At 38.8% G+C, this 19,670-nt stretch overlaps 1 protein-coding gene and 1 pseudogene across 1 annotated transcript in view; one reads left to right on the plus strand and one right to left on the minus strand.

Annotated features, from left to right (window-relative positions):
- Window positions 1–19,670, plus strand: part of LOC136864220 (ras GTPase-activating-like protein IQGAP1) — a 565,781-nt gene that overhangs the window by 174,498 nt on the left and 371,613 nt on the right. The window contains exons 7-8 of the mRNA XM_068226153.1: window positions 3,040–3,124; window positions 17,897–17,991. Of these exons, the coding sequence (XP_068082254.1) occupies window positions 3,040–3,124; window positions 17,897–17,991 (180 nt within the window). The remainder of the gene's footprint in view (window positions 1–3,039; window positions 3,125–17,896; window positions 17,992–19,670) is intronic.
- Window positions 131–1,113, minus strand: LOC137497016 (uncharacterized; annotated as a pseudogene).

Raw genomic sequence — 19,670 nt, forward strand, 5'->3', positions numbered from 1 at the left:
TCGATGAATTTTATTGAATATTGAAAACAGTTCCCTGTAAAAGGAGTTAACACTGTGTGTAACATATACTGACTCCCAGATAAGAATAGACTAATGACTGAGCTTAGTGTTCTGTATGAAAGAACTGATTTCAGAGGAATTTATGGTGCACTTCTTTTGCTTCAACTGATCCTGAAGAACAAACTGAGTTCTGGTAGAGAAGCCGGTAAGGGTGGAACAAACCCTGCATCCTTGACGAATCCCCACAAGAAAAAGTCAAGAGGTGTCAGGTCTGGTGAATGTGGGGGCCATGCAATTGGTGCATCTCGTCCAGTCCACTTACCCGGAAAGCGTACATTCAGGAAATCCCGGACGCCGGAGAGGTATTGTGCTGGTGCGCCATCTTGCATGAAGTGTATGCTGAGTTCTTGATCATCAGCGTCAATCTGCGGGATTAAAAAGTTTTTCAGCATATCTAAGTACACTATTCCGTGGATAGATTTCTCACTGACGAAGAAAGGCCCGTAAACTTTGCTCTTGCTCAATGCACAAAACACGTTCAATTTTGGGCTATCACGTTCATGTTCTAGCACTTTCACTGTATTTTCACTGCCCCAGATCCTACAGTTGTGTCTTATTAACTTTACCACTTAAGTGAAAAGTTGCCTCATCGCTAAAGATAATCTTTTCAATGAAATGTTCTTCTTCCAACCGATGTAACATGTCCACACAAAAGTCCTTATGAGCAATCTTATCTGTGTCTTTTAGTTGCTGTGCCATTATGAACTTGTTTGGTTTGAGATGTAACAGTTTTCTCAACACACGCCTAATAACCGTATGTGCGACGCCCAGCTCTCGAGAAGCACACCATGTCGATTTTCGAGGACTGTGCTCAAAGCGTTGTCTCACTTGCTCTACAACATCGTCAGACGTACGTGGACGACCTGAGGATTTCTTATGGCTTACCGAACATCCTGTTTCAATTAAGCACTTATGCCACTCATAAACAGTAAGCCTACTGGGAGGATCTTTACCATACTTTGTATGAAAATTACGTTGCACGGTTGTCCCCGACTTCGACTCTTCAAACCAAAACACACAGCGAGCGCGCTCGGGACTGGTGAAGGCAGCCATCTTTGCTGCAACTGCCGCTATTCTGTACTAGCGTACCACGCGAGTCAAAACTTGATCTATTGTCAGTCAAGATGACACCAAAACCATGCCTGTAACTGTCAAAGTTGTAAAGTCCTTTTTGAAACACCCTGTATTGTATTGTCGTGTGCAGAACTAGGCCACCTAGCAGTTATATTCCTGATATGGAGGTTAGGCTCACTAATCACCCGAACATCAACATTAACAGAGAAATATCCCTTCCGATTACGGTATATTTCGGCCCTGTTGCCTCCAGGTGACTGGATTCTTACATGTGTGCAATCTATTGCACCTAGAACACCAGGAAAATGGCTTATTTCATAGAAGTAGTGGATAATTTGCTGACGCTCTTCTACTGAAGGGAATGTTACATACCTCCTTCTCATGGATGCTATTGCTCAGACACTCAACAAACAACTTTACTAACAGTGGCTTTAGAAATTCCAGCATTGTCTCCGACCATTATGTGAAAAGAACCAGTAGCAAAAAATTGTAATATTATCAGTACCTGCAGCATTGGAGAAAGAGGTAAGTTTCTCTGCGTAGGATATTTCAACCTCACTCGAATTACATCAACAACCTTAGCAACGACTATTTTCGATAACCCATATCTAGGAAGAAATTCTGCATCCATCAAGTTTTCAAAGTCAGTTACGTCGCTGAACTCTTCTTCAATCAGGATTATTGTGTAAAATATCTAAATAGAGGAATTCTGCATCTGAAGGGAGATTCACAGGAGCCATTTTGGAACATACCATGCTAACATGCTAATGTTAGCCATTTAACATGGGAAATGGCTGATGTTAACTTTAATACGCAGTTTAACATATGTTAATGTTAACCGTTGTTGATGAAACGCAAATTTTCTTAAATTGTATGTTAAAATGTTTTAACACCTTGTTAAGTACTAACATGTGTTGATGAAACCGGGCCTAAGACTTTTAAATATAATAATTAACATCTTTTCGAGTGTAAGACTTCTGGATACTCAAATTAACATAGTGACATCCCTAATTAAAAATGAATGCCGGACTGAGTGGCTGAAGCAGTTGAGGCGCTGGCCTTCTGATCCCAACTTGGCAGGTTTGATTCTGGCGGTACTTGAAGGTTCTCAAATATGTCAGCCTCGTGTCGGTAGATTTACTGGCATACAAAAGAACTCATGTGGGACTACATTACAGCACTTCGGCATCTCTGAAAACCGTAAACGTAGTTAGTGGTACATAAAGCAAATAACATTAAATTACTTAATTTAAAATGAATTACTAAATAAATGTAGGTAGGTAATTTTTTATTGTGTATCATTGGAAGTGCAATAATTTTGTGTAATGAATTATGATATCCTGCTAAATGTATTACATAATGAAAAAAAAAAAACTAATTAGAAAGAATGCGAGTGGGGATACTTGTTGAAAGTGCCAAAACGTTGAGTTGTAGGCATTCTTTCTTTCCGATTCATTGTTGCTTGTTTCAATCGAGTCATGAATTTTTGTAGGAAATGGTTGTGAAAGTCGTGAAAAAATCATGAAAAATGGTTTGACACCCTGCAAAGTTGAGCTTCAATTTGAAGTCGGAATGAATCTACTGCACAATTTTTTATATGTGGAGGAAATACAGACATATTGGTTATTGTCTTCTTTTCTATTCTGTCTTTTTCGTCTTTCATCACTTGGTATTGTGTAAAAAATATTACATCTTGGAAGATTTAAAAGAATGTATTTTGCTGTTGTATTATTTTTCTTACACTAGTCGTAATTATAAAATTACCTGGACTGGTTGTCTCGGTATTTATCCACAGAATTCTAATTAATAAATCCATTTCGTATTTTAATTTTCATCATGTATTGTAATTTAGAGAAGTTATTGAAACTAGAGCTGTGTTACGTTGGAATTTTTGTTTAATTTCAGTCTTCAAATGAGAGCTATGTTCCTGATATATACGATGAACTACTCACTCACGCAGAGATTCAGGGTCACATCACTACAGTTAACGGTGAGTGGCGATGATGATAAACTTTTTGAGCCATGCTTAATATATTACTATTTGATTGATTATTTAATTTGCAACTTTTGTTCAATTTGTCAGCCATTACTTCTAATGCACAACTGATATTTGTTGAAGAGTGTTCCACGTTTTGTAGCAAATTTAAGTTTTCTCTTTATATGCTTAGATTTCTTTGGTATTTAAGCGTATCTAGTGTACCCATCATTGATGGAAGTATGGCTAGAATGTGCATGATTAAGTTTCTGTCGACCTTTCGTATTGTCGCTGAGATTCTGAAGCTCGTAGATGGGCAGCTTTTTTTTTTCTGTGGCGTGTTGTGGCGTACTAGTTTCCTGGTTCTCTCGCCCTGTGCAGTTCTATCTTTTTGCATTTGATCTTTCCCTTCTTGTAAAAAAATAAATAAAAAAAATAAATAAAAAAGTAGAAGGTTAATATCCACAAAAAAGAAAAAGAAAACAAAAACCACTTAAACCACTTACACATAAAGAGCCGATCTACATGAATGAGCTAATATATCTGTTCCTTGAATAGTGTTCTGTCTGCTTACTACATAAATAAGATACTGTTAAATGTAGTGCTGTATTTTAGCTAACCCCATGGCACTACAGCCTTGAAGGACCTTGGCCTACCAAGCTACTGCTGCTAAGCCTGAAGGCCTGCAGATTACGAGGTGTCGTGTGGTCAGCACGATGAATCGCTTCGGCCGTTATTCTTGGCTTTCTAGACTGGAGCCGCTCTCTCACGGTCAGATAGCTCCTCAGTTGTAATCACGTACGCTGAGTGGACCTCAAACCAGCCCTGAGATCCAGGTAAAAATCCCTAACCTGGCCGGAAATCTGACCTGGGGCCTCTGGGTAAGAGGCAGGCACGCAACCCCTACACCACGGGGCCGGCGTATTTTAGCTATTCAAGGAAAACAAATGATGTAACATTTCAAGGTACATTTTTGATGAAACATCCTTCCAAGAAACCGGTCACCACAGATCTGTATTTGGGGTTGTTGCCGAGGTGGCAGATTTGCTATCAGTTTTTTATCTAGCCCCTTTTAAAGATGATTTCAAAGAAGTTTTATTTTATCAAACATCTCCCTTGCTAAATTTTTCTTATCCTTATTTCTTCTTCCTAATTTTTCCTCTTGAATTTAAATTTCAACTTCATATTATGGATTTTCCTACTTTTAAAATTTTAACTCAAACTTATTTGTCTGCTGATGTCATTCCAAGACATCTCCCCATTGACTGCTCAAAATATTCTTAGTTGAGGCGTTCATCTATTGCTCTCAGGTCTTCCCAGTCCAAAGTTTGCAACATTTTCATAACTCTACTCTTTTATCGGAAATCATCCAGAATAAATCTTGCTGCTTTCCTTTGGATCTTTTTCAGTTTTCAAGTCATGTAATGATGTGCTAAATTTGTTTCAATCCTTGGCTTCTCAGGACATTTTAATCTCAAAATATGTTGTGAATTAATGGTTCTCAGTTATCCTTGTTGAATCTGCAATAATTTATATTGAGCCACATTTCAGCTGTCCCAAAGATTTTTCTTTTGTCTCTCAGAAGTCTTGATCTATCCAGTTTCTTATTGGATACCAATTTATGAAATTGTTTTTATCAGTTGGTTTTGATCTCATGAACAGCTTGCAGGAGTTTTGACCAGTATATTTTCAAAGATATTTGCATATATTTTAAATTTGTTCTGTTTATTCTTAAAATACCATGGATATCTTCAGACTGATATGTGTATACGTTTCTTTATGAATAATGATATTTTGTCGTCCTTTGTAAGATTTCTAATGATCACTTGGGACCTTACACTCCAATCATGTGAATATTCAGTTCACCATGGAAATAGACGTAGAGGGAAAACTGCCGTTCCAGGATGTTCTAGTAAAATGAAACTCCAATGGGACCAGTCAATTCCTTCTCTTCTACCATGACTTATCCTTTTCTTAGTTCTATTTTTTTAAACTTTATCTGAGGGTTCGATTAAGTGTTCTTTCTCCTCTTCATTGTGTTATTCATCCAGTTTCGCTATGGTCCTATTAATCAGTGATGTTAGAACAGCTTGCTTTTGTGATGGGTGGTTGTGAGAAGAGGCATACGGGTAGGTAGCTCTCTCTCTTTTTCTCTCTCTCTCTCTCTCTCTCTCTCTCTGCTCATAGTCCCATTGGAGTGAGATTTCTGCACGCGTAGGCAGTGAGCGTCTTTTAACATTATTATAGGTTATGCTTAGCTGAGACTGCTAAGACATAGACATGTGTAGTAAGAAGCAACAAAAGCGTTATGATGAATGCGGGACAAATGTTGTCATAAATTTTAATTTGAAAGTATGCGAGTGTGCTTGAAAAATAAGACTGGACTGCTATATCACTGTTACAACACAACAGTATAACAACCAACACTACCTTGGTGTCTCCAAACTTCCCAATCGGTAGTAGTTGGCAGCATTCGACCTTACAAGAAAACTACGGAAATAAAAATACCACGATGTCCAAGGAAGAAAAGGCATGAAAAACGGACACTCGGTGCCAGAGGCTATGTGAATCAAAACCCAAGAGAATATACTAACTATAAAGGAAAGACAGATTAAAAATTTAAACCAACTTTAATGGATCTGGACTTCAATTCTCAAACGACAGTAATAACTTTCGAACTTACAATTCGATTAAAAGAAAGGAAGAAAATAATCATCACATTAAAAGAAAAGATAAAATAACTTGGGTCGACCCTTGAAAATATAAGAAATAAACCTTGGGATCATAATCCTTGAAAACCAAATTAATCAATTTAATTAGTAGAGCAGTAGTGGAATAATTTACAGTAAGTTGAGGCTTGTTTCTCGACACGTCTAATATAATTCACAGAAATAACCGAAGTGGCAAATAAATGTTACCAAGATTTAAGCGAAATAGAACCCAATAGTAATTAAATTAATTCATAGGAAAGGAAGACTTATTTCAATTTTAGAATTAGTAAACTGGAGTACAATACTAGTCCACACACCGGATCAAAGATACAATCGACAGCCATCAGCTGTTTTTTTTTCAACACACGGAAACCATCTTTGTTTACAACAATTCCCATAGAAACGAATCACGTGTCACGAAAGCATGGCTTCAAAACATTATCAGATAGACATCGACCAAACAACTCCAACTTACCGATTTTCATCTGTGATTCATCGAAATAATGCTTAACTATCTGTTACAAGAAGTTTTGAAATGAAAATTTACCAAAACATAAGAAATCTGAGTCCCGATTTTAACAAATTACATCTTATTAACGCCAGAGTAAAGGCTACCGCGTGATAAAGAAATTCCTCTTGATAACCGTAGTTTAAAACATACTCGCAATTCAGTTTTTTTAACTTGTTCAGTCCAAACCAAAAATCTTGACGATTGTGGAGATACCTCGGTGGGAAAGGGTATTCATGCAGATTTCATCATGCAGGGTACTTAACAATTTCTCGGAAGCAAATATAAGTTGATAAACAAACCACAAATCCAACTAGAATTTGTGGCCGTTTGGCCACAAATTTAACCAGGGTCGAAGATCAAGCACATCTCACTCGTCTTCATCTTATTGATCGGGTTTCTCTTAAAAACCCAAGTATCCGCGATCAAGTTCCAACAGTTTGGCTTCACGATCTCAAACAACTAGAAGAAAAACAAAACAACTACGCACATATTGTCGAACTCGATCGATAATTGGCAGAGCAGCGCTGAACTTCACGCTGTGCTCACAGATGGCAGTAGGATGCAGTTCAGATGAAACACTCAGTCTGATAGCCGACTTTCCTACTAGTAAGAACCCGCTTCTAATGAATCGTGTACATTTCCATCAGGCTTTGAACAACCTTTAAATAATTTTCAAGTCCATGCATACTCGAAATGCGTGATATATATGCATACGCCATAATCACAACATTCAATATTCTTATATGAGTGCAATCTAAGGGTCCTACATCACCGTGTAATTGTGATAATTGATATGTTTTGAATGATTTTCGGACATTCTTTTACTGCGGGGAAACTGTAATGCCTTGTTAATGCTGCAATGGCAGCAGAAATTCTATTTCAGAATTCTATACACTCTTGTTTTGCACTTGTGAACTTAATCACCTACAATTACATGAAATGTGTCTCAAGCATAATATCAAATACCTAACAAGAGAGGTCAGACCCTGCGGTCAACCAGTTTCATTGAGCTTCAATGTACCTGTAGGGGGACACTCAACAGTAACAACTCATGTTTAAGGGTTTAGGTCAATACCCTTTTGTTTTCGAAAAAAAATGACGTCAAATGTCATGACACAGGATCCGCTTTGGACAAAGTGGAGGTGATAGAACACTAAAAGGTGAACAAATTTTACTTAAACATGTCAGGTCCGCAACTTAATAATTTCTGAACAATTGATGAATTCCCGATTCCAGTGCAATGCATATATACTGGGAGTTGCATCACGGTGAAACCGGATGGTGGACTAGTGATCACTGTACTTGTCTGCGAAGCTTGTAGACGTGAGTTTGAGTCTGGTTGCAGCTATAATTCTTGTACAAAATAAATTAATATTTGAGGAAACGTGAAGATAAAAATGGGAACAAAATTATTATGCAAATTGCAGTACACTTTATTTTCTACCTGAAATTAATATAGGCCTGAACGTTCTCCCAGTTACTGCTGGATATCTCTCTGTATATATATTAATTTGAGATAGAAAATAAAGTTCATTGCAGTTTGCCTAATTTTTTATTTGCATTTTTATGTTCACGTTCCCTCAAATAACAATTTAATGTGTATAAAAAATATTGCTACGGCGGCACTCAAACTCATGTCGTCGCGATTCGTAGACAAGTACGGTGACCACTTGGCCACCACTCCACTTGACTGTATTGCAACTCTTCAAGCATATACGCTTTGCATTGGAATCGGTTGATTCATCAATTTTTTGGAAATTATTAGGTTGCGGACCTGACATATTGAAGTAAAATGTGTTTGCCTTTTAGTGTTCTGTCACCTCCACTTGGTCCGAAGCGGATCCTGCCTCATGACATTTGTCTTCAATTTTTTCGAAAACAAAAGCGGGTTGACATAAACCCTTATACACGAGTTACTATCGAGTGGCCCCAACAGGTACATTAATTAGCTCGTTGAAACCGATTGGACGCAGGGTCTGACCTCTCCTTGTAAAAGCTATAAGCAACTGTTGCATTGGAGACTGATAAGTTTGTCTGTTGGAAAGTCTAACCTATTTTCAATTTCTTCTAGTACCTTGTTCATTATGGCTTTGGTATTTAAATATCTTTGTAGAAATCTTTCTTCTGACAACTCTAAAAAGTCGTTTTTTCTTTAAAAATTGTCTTCATACAGCAGTAAAGCTTTAAACTTATGTCTTCTGTATGCCTCCATTTTGAAATTTCAGAAGCTGTTAAGAAGTTTAACACAGGGCTGCTTCCATGTTAATTTAACACAAGTATCAACAATTTGTTAGAGTTAACAATTCTTGAGGAGGCAACCATTTTGTTAAATTATGTGTTAAGTCTCCTTAACAGCAGTGTTAACACTTAACATTTGTTGAAGAAACTGGGCCTAAAAGGTGCAGCAAAACGATTCATACCAAGAGGTTACCACGAAGATTACATCCCTGGCTAGAATGAAGACAGCAAAAGGCTTTTCAACGAGTATGAAGACAATGGTTATCGTGCAACTGTCTCTGTCCTTCTACAATCGCTAAATGAAAAGATACGAAACAAATGGCAAGAAACTCTAGAATCCTTGTACCATACTCCAGCAGAAAGGCCTGGTCCTTAATCTGGAAACTGGATACAGCAAAATATACCTCCAAGTCAAAAAAGAAAAAACATGTAAGAGAAGTCAGAAAGAAATTGAATAAAAGGAAAAGGTCAGCTCCTCAGTAATTTGAGTTCTCTGCCCCATTTCAACTGGAAGAGACTATAGAAGCAATGAAATGCATGAAACCTGGAAAGTCAGCAGGTGTTTATGCCATTACCCCAAATTTCTGTTACACTGTGGTCCAGCTACTGTCAGATGGTTGAACACGTTCTTTTCCAACATTGTAGAAACAGGTTATCTGCTCCACTATTCAAGAAAACCAAAATCATTGCTATATTAAAGCCAAACAAAGACCCTTCAAAAGTTGAAAACTACTGCCTATTGCACTCCTTAGTGTCACATTCAAGCTGCTGGGGAGATTGATTCGCAATAGTCATGAATATGAAATATTACAATCTCCTTATTACTAGGTGTGATTGTATCTGTATTCAATTACTGAATTCTAGCCCTTCATGTCTGGCTCATTCTAATATATCAGGTACAGCAATTTCTCCTATGTCCCTGTTGGTTCGATCCTCGGAGGGAATAGCTGCCCTGGGTTCATGTCCCTGGGAGGACGCAACATGAGGAACAGATGCTTGCAGTAGCAACTCGTATCGAAAATGGCTTTGAGAAGAAGTTGATAAGCATGGGTGTCTTCTTAGATTTTACTGCACACCAGACAAATTCTCAGGCTGTACCTTAAGGCCACAGCCGCTTCCTTCCAACTACTAGGCCTTTCCTATCCCATCGTCACTATAAGACCTATCTGTGTCGGTGCGACGTAAAGCCACTAGCAAAAAAAAAAAAAAAATGCTGCTTATGATGCCGTTTGGCGTGACAAACTTCTGCTCAAATTCATAAGTGACATCCCTTGTTGGAAACTAACCACTCTAAAAGGCAATATGCTGAGCAATAGGTACTTCCAAGTGTTTTCAGAAAACTCTACAAGTCAGGTGCACTAAATAAATAACTGGTTCCCACACGGATTTGTGCTGACTCCACTCGTTTTTAATTTGTACACATACGATCTTCCAAATACAAAGTCCAAGAAATTTATTTATGATGTTGCCTTGATAGCCCAGGATCAAAGCATCCCCGAAGCTGAAGCAACTTTAACATCAGATATAAAGATATGGGAAGAATACTTCAAACATAATTCTCTTTAACCAAATCCTTAAAAGACTGTTGTATCAACTTTCAATCTGCAGAACAAACATGCAAATTACAATCCTTTTTGGAGATGAGATTCTCCAATACTGCAGTAACCCTAAATACCTAGGGGTGACACGGGACAGATCACCAACATACAAAATATACCTCAAGAATGTAGCAGCTAAAATTAAAACCTGGAGCAACATATTACAGAAGTTAACAGGGACCACCTGGGATGCAAGTGCAACAATCCTTAGATCCACAGCTCTGGCTCTTTCATACTCAGTTGCAGGATACTGCTGTTCTACATGGTTAAACAGTGCTCACAATAAAATAACTGACATGCAGCTCAATCGAGCAATGCACCTCATCACAGCATATATTCGATCTTCTAACACACATTGGCTTTGGTTCTAAGGAACACTTCACCACCACCCGTTAGAAGATCTGTCATTGCTGAGCACATGGAAGAAAATTGAGAACAACCCACTGCTGCCAATACATTTGGATTGTCCAGTATTATTACCGCAGCTATTAAATTCCAGACAACCATTGTGGCGAACAGCAATCAATCTGCATTACAATCGCTTCAAAATACTAGATGCCTGGAACAATCATTGGCAGAACCAAAACTCCCTGGCATATCAAAACTTAATTAAAACTCCTTGGGAGCAGTCCGCAGGCATTCATTCACCTCGACGACAGTGGTGTGTACTGAATTGGATAAGGACTGGCCAGGGAAGATGCGGAACAATACTGAACAAGTGGGGGATGGAAATCCTTTCCTCATTGCGATTGCGGTGAAGAGCGGCAAACCATGAATCATATAGTGCTCGAATGTCCCCTTGGAGTGTTCAGAGCCTCAATGAAAGATCTCCATAACCTAACACAAGAAGCTGTTGAGTGGATGAACCATCTGGACATAGTATTGTGAATATTTATATGAACTTCAGAGTCTCTCTATATATGTGTGTATTTTTGTATATATTTTGTAAAAAGCTGATATTCCTCCTTTCATCATACAATAAATAAATACCATAACCAAATGAAATGAAGTCCAAGATGGTGAAATAAATTCAGAGTAATGGCCACTTGACACTTCAGACCATAGGCAACATGAAAGATTCTAAGATAGGAATGCAGAAATGGGAATAAAATTCTGTAATATAAACATAACATTGTGGCATCTGTATAACACAACCACTCAAAGACTGGTAACACGGTGCAAGATCACCTAAACCAACATTACAATAATATGGGTAGGAGATAATCAGCTGTTCAAAAGTTAATTTGCCAAGCAGTGGAAAAGCAGATCCCTCTTTCTTCATTCAGGTTACACAAGTTTATACTTCAACAGAGAATTCTAATTTACTTGACAGAGAGGCATTGCAAGCAGTATTAAATCTATAGATAAAGGAATATGTTGATAAAATGTAACAATTTTTTAAGGTCATGTTACCAATTATTTAAAGAGCTTGTCCGATCTTGAACCTCTCAAAGATAGGCCTTCAGAGGTGCCAACTATTACGGATTGTCCGTAATTATTGCGGATTTCACCTCGTGATTACGGAATTACGGTGAAATGGGAAATTATTATGGAAAAGCTGACATGATCAGGAAAAAATAATTTTCTACGGAAAAAAGAAGAGAAGTAAAAAGGCTCGAAAACATTGAACATTTCTCCTAAATTGTCCTCGTTTCAATGTTTGTGAGTTAGGAACGATACTTATTCGATCGTGACTTCCTTTTGCTACCCATAAGCGCTGTAAAATTCATTATGAATCAAGGATCTCAGGGGCTGCTCTCCTCCACTATAAATCCTTCAGTAATGTTGTATTTGCTGTGCTAAGTGTTTCTGACAGTTGACAGAAAGATTGAGAAAGAAGAAAGAGAGAAAGAAGCACCTCTGCACTGGAATCTCTTATGGTTCAGAAGACAAAAATGTCATCGCAGTGGGAAGGATGCTTCAAGAAGAACTACACTGAAAAGCGCGAGGAACAAGCTGCAAGGAATGTTTTATTACAGAACTAACAGGTTGTGTGCAAATGTTATTGTGCAATATGATATTATTTCGAATAGATTGCTAGAGGGAAGGGCAAAAGGGGTGTCATTATCGAGAAGGGAGGAGCATGCTTTGGGCTTGACTAGAGATTTTTCTCGGGGGCGGAGGGCGATTACTGATAATCCATTTCAAAGGTTGGCACCTCTGGGCCTTGATCCATTATATAAACTAGCTCTTTTAATCATATCATTCACTAACCAAACAGCTCACCAAATTGTCTAAATGCTATAAAATCAAAACTATCCTTGCCATCAGTTAGGTGGTGGTAGTGGTGGTGGTGGTTATGGTTTTAAGAGAAATTATTACTAGGCAACCATTCTCTCTTTACTCTAATCAGAGGGAAAGAATGGAAGGAGTCCAACACTTTGAAAAGTGAAGGTATTGTGCAAAGAAAGAATAGGGCTATATGGGGCGTGAAAATGAAAGATTCTGATAGCTTCAAATCCTCTAATATGATCGGTGTCAGAAAATTAAGTACCAAAGGAGATCGGATAGGATAGATGAAAGTGGGGAACATGGTACAAGTAAATGGAAGCAATGCCAGAACTCAGCTGAGGGCCTGTGGTCGCCAACCCAGGCTCCCAAGTTACGTGCTCATGGGGCCCCTTTTAGTAGTCTCTTACAGCAGGCAGGGGATCATCAGTTAGGATCAGCCCCTTAGAATCTAGTTGATTATATCTCCTGTATTTACTGAATTCCTTGTTCTTGCTGAAAAATATGTATATAGTAATTTGATACGTGATATTACCACTTGAGGAAAGGAATAACCAGGATCGCTGTTGCATAAAGTAGTCAGAGATATGTTGTAACCAAGTCTGTAACAGTCTAGATCACAAAATGAAATTTGAGGAGGCTGATGTTAGATAACTACTCACCAATTCCATATTTGCTTTCTTTCTTTCTTTCTTTCTTTCATTCTTTCTTTCTTTCTTTCGTAATCTGTTTACCCTCCAGGGTCAGTTTTTCCCTCGGACTCAGCGAAGGATCTCACCTCTACCGCCTCAAGGGCAGTGTCATGGAGCTCCCGACTTTGGGTCGGGGGATACAACTGGGGAGAATGACCAGTACCTTGCCCAGGCAGCCTCGCCTGCTATGCTGAACAGGGGCCTGGTGGAGGGATGGGAAGATTGGATGGGACAGGCAAGGAAGAGGGAAGGAAGCGGCCGTGGCCTTAAGTTAGGTACCATCCCGGCATTTGCCTGGAGGAGAAGTGGGAAACCACGGAAAACCACTTCCAGGATGGCTGAGGAGAGAATCGAACCCACCTCTACTCTGTTAACCTCCCGAGGCTGAGTGGATCCCGTTCCAGCCCTCGTACCACTTTTCAAATTTTGTGGCAGAGCCGGGAATCGAACCCGGACCTCCAGGGGTGGCAGCTAATCACACTAACCACTACACCACAGAGGCGGACTCAATATTTGCTTACAAGATAAAATTAACCTTTAATCGTTACATATTTTCCTAGCTCTTACGGTATAGTCTGTATGTGGTGGTGCTTGCTATCCAACTATGTCATACAATAGATTAGAATGACTTTAAAAACTGTTGCTCTGAAAGTTGTCCTTTGTTCAGTTGCTTATGTATACGGCTAAGAGCGCCTTCTATCACATAAGGAATGAGATACATCTCGATATAGATATTGAGTCTGAAAATAATTTGCCAGTCTGAGTGGCGCAAATGGTGGAGGTGCCTGCCTTCTGACCCCAACTTGGCAGGTTCGATCCCGGCTCAGTCTGGTGGTATTTGAAGGTGCTCAGATACGTCAGCCTCGTTTTGGTAGATGTACTGGCACATAAAAGAATTCTTACAAGACTAAATTCTAGCACCTTGGCGTCTCCAAAAACTATACAGATAGAAGAAAATAATCTGCCAGCACATTTATTAATTTATACATACGAGGCATGTTTTTAAAGTAAGGTCCGTTTGAAAATAAGTACACAATGAAAGGTTATTTCAAAAAAGTAAATTTGTTTTCAGAAAGTACATACTTCACTCAATTTTTCGACATAGTTGCCAAGTTTGTTCAAACACTTATCATACCTCATAACCAATTTTAAAATACCCTCTTCATAGAAACTTGCCGCCTGCTTCGATAACCAAGAGTTCACTGCCGTTTTCACGTCATCGTCATTGTAATGGTTGCCACCGAGGTGATGTTTGAGATGGAGGAACAGATGGTCATAGCTCGGCGCAAGATCAGGACTGTAGGGTGGGTGGTCTAAAACTTCCCAGCCAAAACTGTCCAATAAATCGCGGATCTGATCTGCAGTGTGAGGTCTTGTATTGTCATGGAGAAGGACAATTCCCTTTGTCAGCATGCCGCGTCTTTTGTTTTGAATCACTTTGTTTAGCTTTCTCAGGGTTTGGCAGTATGCTTCTGCATTGATAGTGGTTCCTCGTTGCATGAAGTCGACCAACAAAACACCATGCCTATCCCAAAACACCGACGCCATGATTTTGCGCTGGGACAGAGTCTGTTGAGCCTTCACATTTACAGGCGAGTGTGTGTCTCCATTCCATGCTCTGTTGCTTCGATTTGGGCGTGTATGCAAAACGCATGTTTCGTCTCCAGTTACGACCTGACTCAAGAAGCCATCACCTTCTTCGTCATAATGAGTCAAGAACTTCATCGCACACTCAAATCTTTGGTTTGTGTGGTCCTCTGTTAGGAGTTTCGGGACCCAACGGGAGCACAGTTTCCTAAACTTTAGGTATTCAGAAACAATGTTAAAAAGCATTGATCTGGACATGTCAGGAAATTCGTTTGAGAGACCTGTTATTGTGAAGTGCCTGTTCTCGCGAATCTTCGCTTGAACTGAAGCCACCAAATTATCTGTAATCAAAGAAGGGCGACCGGAGCGGTCCTCATCATGGGCGGTGTCACGGCCATCTTTGAATTGTCTTACCCACTTACGCACTTTGCTTTCACTCATAACAGTATCATTGTACACTTCGCAAATCTGTCGATGAATTTCTGCAGCAGACAGGTTCCTTGCTGACAAAAACCGTATCACTGACCGAACCTCACAAGTGGCGGACGAGTTGATAGTCTTAAACATTTTGAAAGCACAGAACAGAACTGTACAGGTTAGCTACAGAGCTGAAACTGAGCACAGTTGTTCCCGAGGCATGCCGGTACACGACGCACACGCTCGTTGCGATATGCGCGTGAACTACTAGTGTCTACAACAAAACGGACCTTAATTAAAAAACACGCTTCGTATTTAGACAAACATTTGCTTTTCCTTTTATCATGCATGGCGAACTGTGTAGATGAACAAACAGGTAACTTCTTATGCAAGAGAGTTTAAGCTATACAGATCTCTCATTTAGACCACCAAACTACTCTGACCAGTACAAAGATCACTAATTTTCTTATTTAAACTGCAGATTTATTCTGAGTGCCCGTTAGCTTTGAGAGACTGAAGTACTGTATTGTTTTGTAATTTAACACCATGATTTGGAAATGTTGGAACCTGAAAATAATAATAAAAATATGAGAAAATTTTTCTACATGATTTAGTTGAATTATTCAAGAAAGACTGAAGTAACAATTCATTTGTACACCTCCAGCTGTTTATCGGTAATAATGCAATGCCTATCCCTGTAACACTTCAACACTTTTATTTATCGTAGCACTTCCTATGTGTTTATTCCTTTTCATTTACTACTCTTCACTGAACACTTCTGCTTCAGTTGAATTTCCTAACCTCTGCGTGCTCCTGATTAATATTGCAATCCTGAGCTATGGAATCTGCTCCCATTCTTCTTCAAGAACCTCCTGTAGGTCCTGCAGGGTGTCAAGATAACTCTGGTTAATTGTTCTTCACATTCATCCTATAAATTTAGTCAATGGAATTCAGGTCCAGACTGTCAGCAGGCCATGCCTTCACATGAATAAAAGCTATTATTGCACACATTGAGCAACATGAGTGAGCACTGTCGTGCATTAGCACAAAATCTTCTGCGATGAATGGTGCAAAAGTTACATAATTCTGCTGTAGGCTTTCATCCATATAATGACGTGCTGCAAGGGTCTTACGCTTCACGAAGGCCTGGTCCATCTCTGGCATCAAATATTCCCACCCACACCATCACAGAAACTGCTCAAAAAGCTTTTCTGAATAATATGAGGGGTATATCTTTCCATAGTCCTCTTCCACACACTTTCCCTGCCATCTGATGTTCGGAGGCAAAATCAAAACTCACCAATGAACAAAATTTGCCCCCACCGTTGTATTGTTGAATACGATGTTATCTCTCAATCCGTAGTCAAGCAATGTTATGGTATCTGTTGCGTTTACGATGTACAGCAGGTTTCCTGGAATGGAGTCTAGCTTCTTCTAACCTTCTTCAGACAGTTCTCTCACTGATTTTCACTTCGGACTTGCTGGAGTCTATTTTGGATTTCAACGACGGTGGAGTGATGGTCATGGCGAACTTGTAGCCAGACGAACTGGTTCATTGATGTGGCTCTTCTTGGGCCCAATCCTGGTCTCCTAGAATAACATTAAGTTTTCCTATACATTTGAAATGAAAAACCTACAACCTGTTTTCCAGTTATTTACCGGATCAGGGATGAGATGAATGAAACATATGTAGGCAGTTATTACAATGGGGTCGCCACTCCCAAGGTGATTTATTAATGAGTGATAAATGCTATGAAATGATAATGGAGTGTGTTGCTTGAATGAAAGATGACAGGGAAAACCGGAGTACCCGGAGAAAAACCTGTCCCACTTCCGCTTTGTCCAGCACAAATTTCATATGGGGTGACGAGGATTTGAACCACGGTATCCAGCGGTGAGAGGCCGACGCGCTGCCGTCTGAGCCACGGAGGCTTCCTATACCTTTGTGCCTTTCAAAAAATTGTTGAAGCTGTAGTTCTTGGCATTCTTTCAACATTACGCCTGTTATCACATTCTTCCACAAAGGCAACAGCTCGGGCAGCATCCTCAGGACTAGATGACATGTTTTCTCTTGAGAAATGGATTTAAAACTGTCAAATATGCTTATAAATAACTTTCATTGAAAGAAAAACACCCTTAAGTGGAAGGGCATTGCTGGTTGGAGGAAGAACATTGCATAATAATGTGTAGGAACACTTCTGAATATGTGGAAGAGAAAAGATAGTGAAGAAAACAATGATAGTCGTAAGAAAACTTTACCTTTACGAAAACACAACATTCACCATGAAGAAATAAAAGTTGAAGTAGTGAAGTTGTAATTATTGCACAATTAGCAGTTGGAAGAAAATTGGGAACAATTGTAAGAAAGTGCACATAGAATAAACACAGTGACAGGTCTTTGTGGGAAGAGGAGCAACAAAGTAGACTGACACTAACTGTATTAATAGGCTAGTATATGAAGGTGTGGATTTTGTTCTTGTCTTTTCAGGTTTTCATGCTTGTTGTCCTTGTTTTGTTGCCCCTTTTTTCCAAACACTTGCTTGATTCTTTTATACTTTCCCATGTATCTATTCCTGTTCCTCTTGTAATTTGTATACTTGTTCCTTCGTTTCCTATGAAATGAATTCCTAAAAAAAACAAAGCTGGCTAATAAACTCCCTTGAAAAAAATAAATTTCCATTGTGAAAGACTCCACCTAATGTAATTGTAATTACATTTTGTGTTAAAGATAATCATGTACATATGCATTAATTTCCTTGCAAATGTTTTCTGAGCCAATATACCTCATGTCTGTTCTGTTACAGTTCAGTTTACTTGGGATGAAATTGTAAAAGCAGTTCATGAAGAAGATTACAATAACCTGGCCACAGCATTGCTTCACGGGAATATGAATTTGAAGGTATGTGTACTATGTACGGTACTAAATGTTTCTAACAAAGCAGGAAACTACTTATTAGTGATCTCTATGAAGGATATGATTATAATAAAACATATTACATTATTTTAAAAACAATTTTAAACGGTTGGAACTCTCAAACTACATGGAAAATGGTTACTAAATTAGCTTTCTTATGTCCCTCTCATTGTAAGGGCAGGGACTAAATAACTGAATCCATTAAGCATCCTGGTTTCTGACATAGATTGATTCTATATTAGGAAGTTGAGAAAATTGGGAACACACTTTTTACTTCTGGAGAGGGACATGGCATATCATGTTTCTTCTAATTTTCCAGTACTATCAAAATGAGTTCGAGATCCAAGGAAAATACCAGAAAGACTTCTTAAAAATGTTGAATGCTCAAAAATACAATAATTTCATAGTGATACTTAACCTTTACCACTCGTCTGTCGGGTGAGGCCCGACATTACGATATTCCCGTTCCGGTCGCATGTCGGGCGACACCCGACATGGCATTTTATCGCCCACCGCTCGTCTGCTGTTTCTTAAAATACAAAATACACGATGATATACTGTACAGCCATCTTTTGGTTCCGCGTGGAACTTTGTAGAATCCAGATACTATTTGACAGTCAGTCAAAAATCTATTATTTAGATGGCAGTGTAGCCGTCAGCTGTCCACTCACGCACATGAAAGCTCGAGAGATAGTAAACGAACATGGTCGCCATGTGCTCTTCTAGTCATATATATGTCGTATATGTCAGGCAACACACAAAACCACAGTATTGTCGCACCTCTGCTCCTAATGAATATATCTAATAGCAATTCACGGTGCCTAAAAGTGAACTGACGATGGTCGGTTTGTGTACTGTAACCCAACATGTACCTGACGCTGACGGCTGGCACAATTGTAAATCAACAGATTCAGATTTCAAGAAATTGCTGTTTACAGTGGTTTCAGCCTACAAACTTCCGTGAGGTATGAAAACAGAGACTGAATAGAGTTTTTCAATTGCTTTTAGCAATAATTTGTACACTAAATTATTAACAAAACCAATCGGTATGCGATAACGGTAATAATAATAATAATAATAATAATAATAATAATAATAATAATAATAATAATAATAATGCAAAATAATTCGTCTTAAATTCCACATATTGCTTTTATTTGCTCCAGTATAGCTTGCTGTAAATGTGTATAGCCTAACTACATCATTTAAAAGCAAGTGCTATCTCCAAAATTGTGGAAGATTAATACAGGACATATAAGATAAAAATGTACATTTAAAATAAGAGTAGTAGAGGCAACACAGAGAACTTTAATTCGAGGGGTAAGGGTTAAATTTGTTCTATAAATTGGTAAAATATGTGGATGTGTTCCTTCCTGTTTGTAAACGTTAATTATAATTTCTCAGTCAATTTTTAATTTTACAGTAGAAGTCCGCTGTAACGGGTACACATACAACAAGAACCCCGTTATAATGACTGTTTTTGTCTGTCCCTTCAAAATTCTTATATTAAACTGTGTATTATCCTTTGGTTACAGTGAGCACCCTATCACTGACGCATCAGTTATTACGAGCGATTAAGCGTGCACGTTCTTTTCCATTACAGACATTTATGTACCCAGCAATTATATTGCATGTGACCGATCACCTTCGGTATAGTTTCCTCG

The sequence above is a fragment of the Anabrus simplex genome, chromosome 1 (assembly GCF_040414725.1).
Source record: "Anabrus simplex isolate iqAnaSimp1 chromosome 1, ASM4041472v1, whole genome shotgun sequence".
Lineage (NCBI taxonomy): Eukaryota > Metazoa > Arthropoda > Insecta > Orthoptera > Tettigoniidae > Anabrus > Anabrus simplex.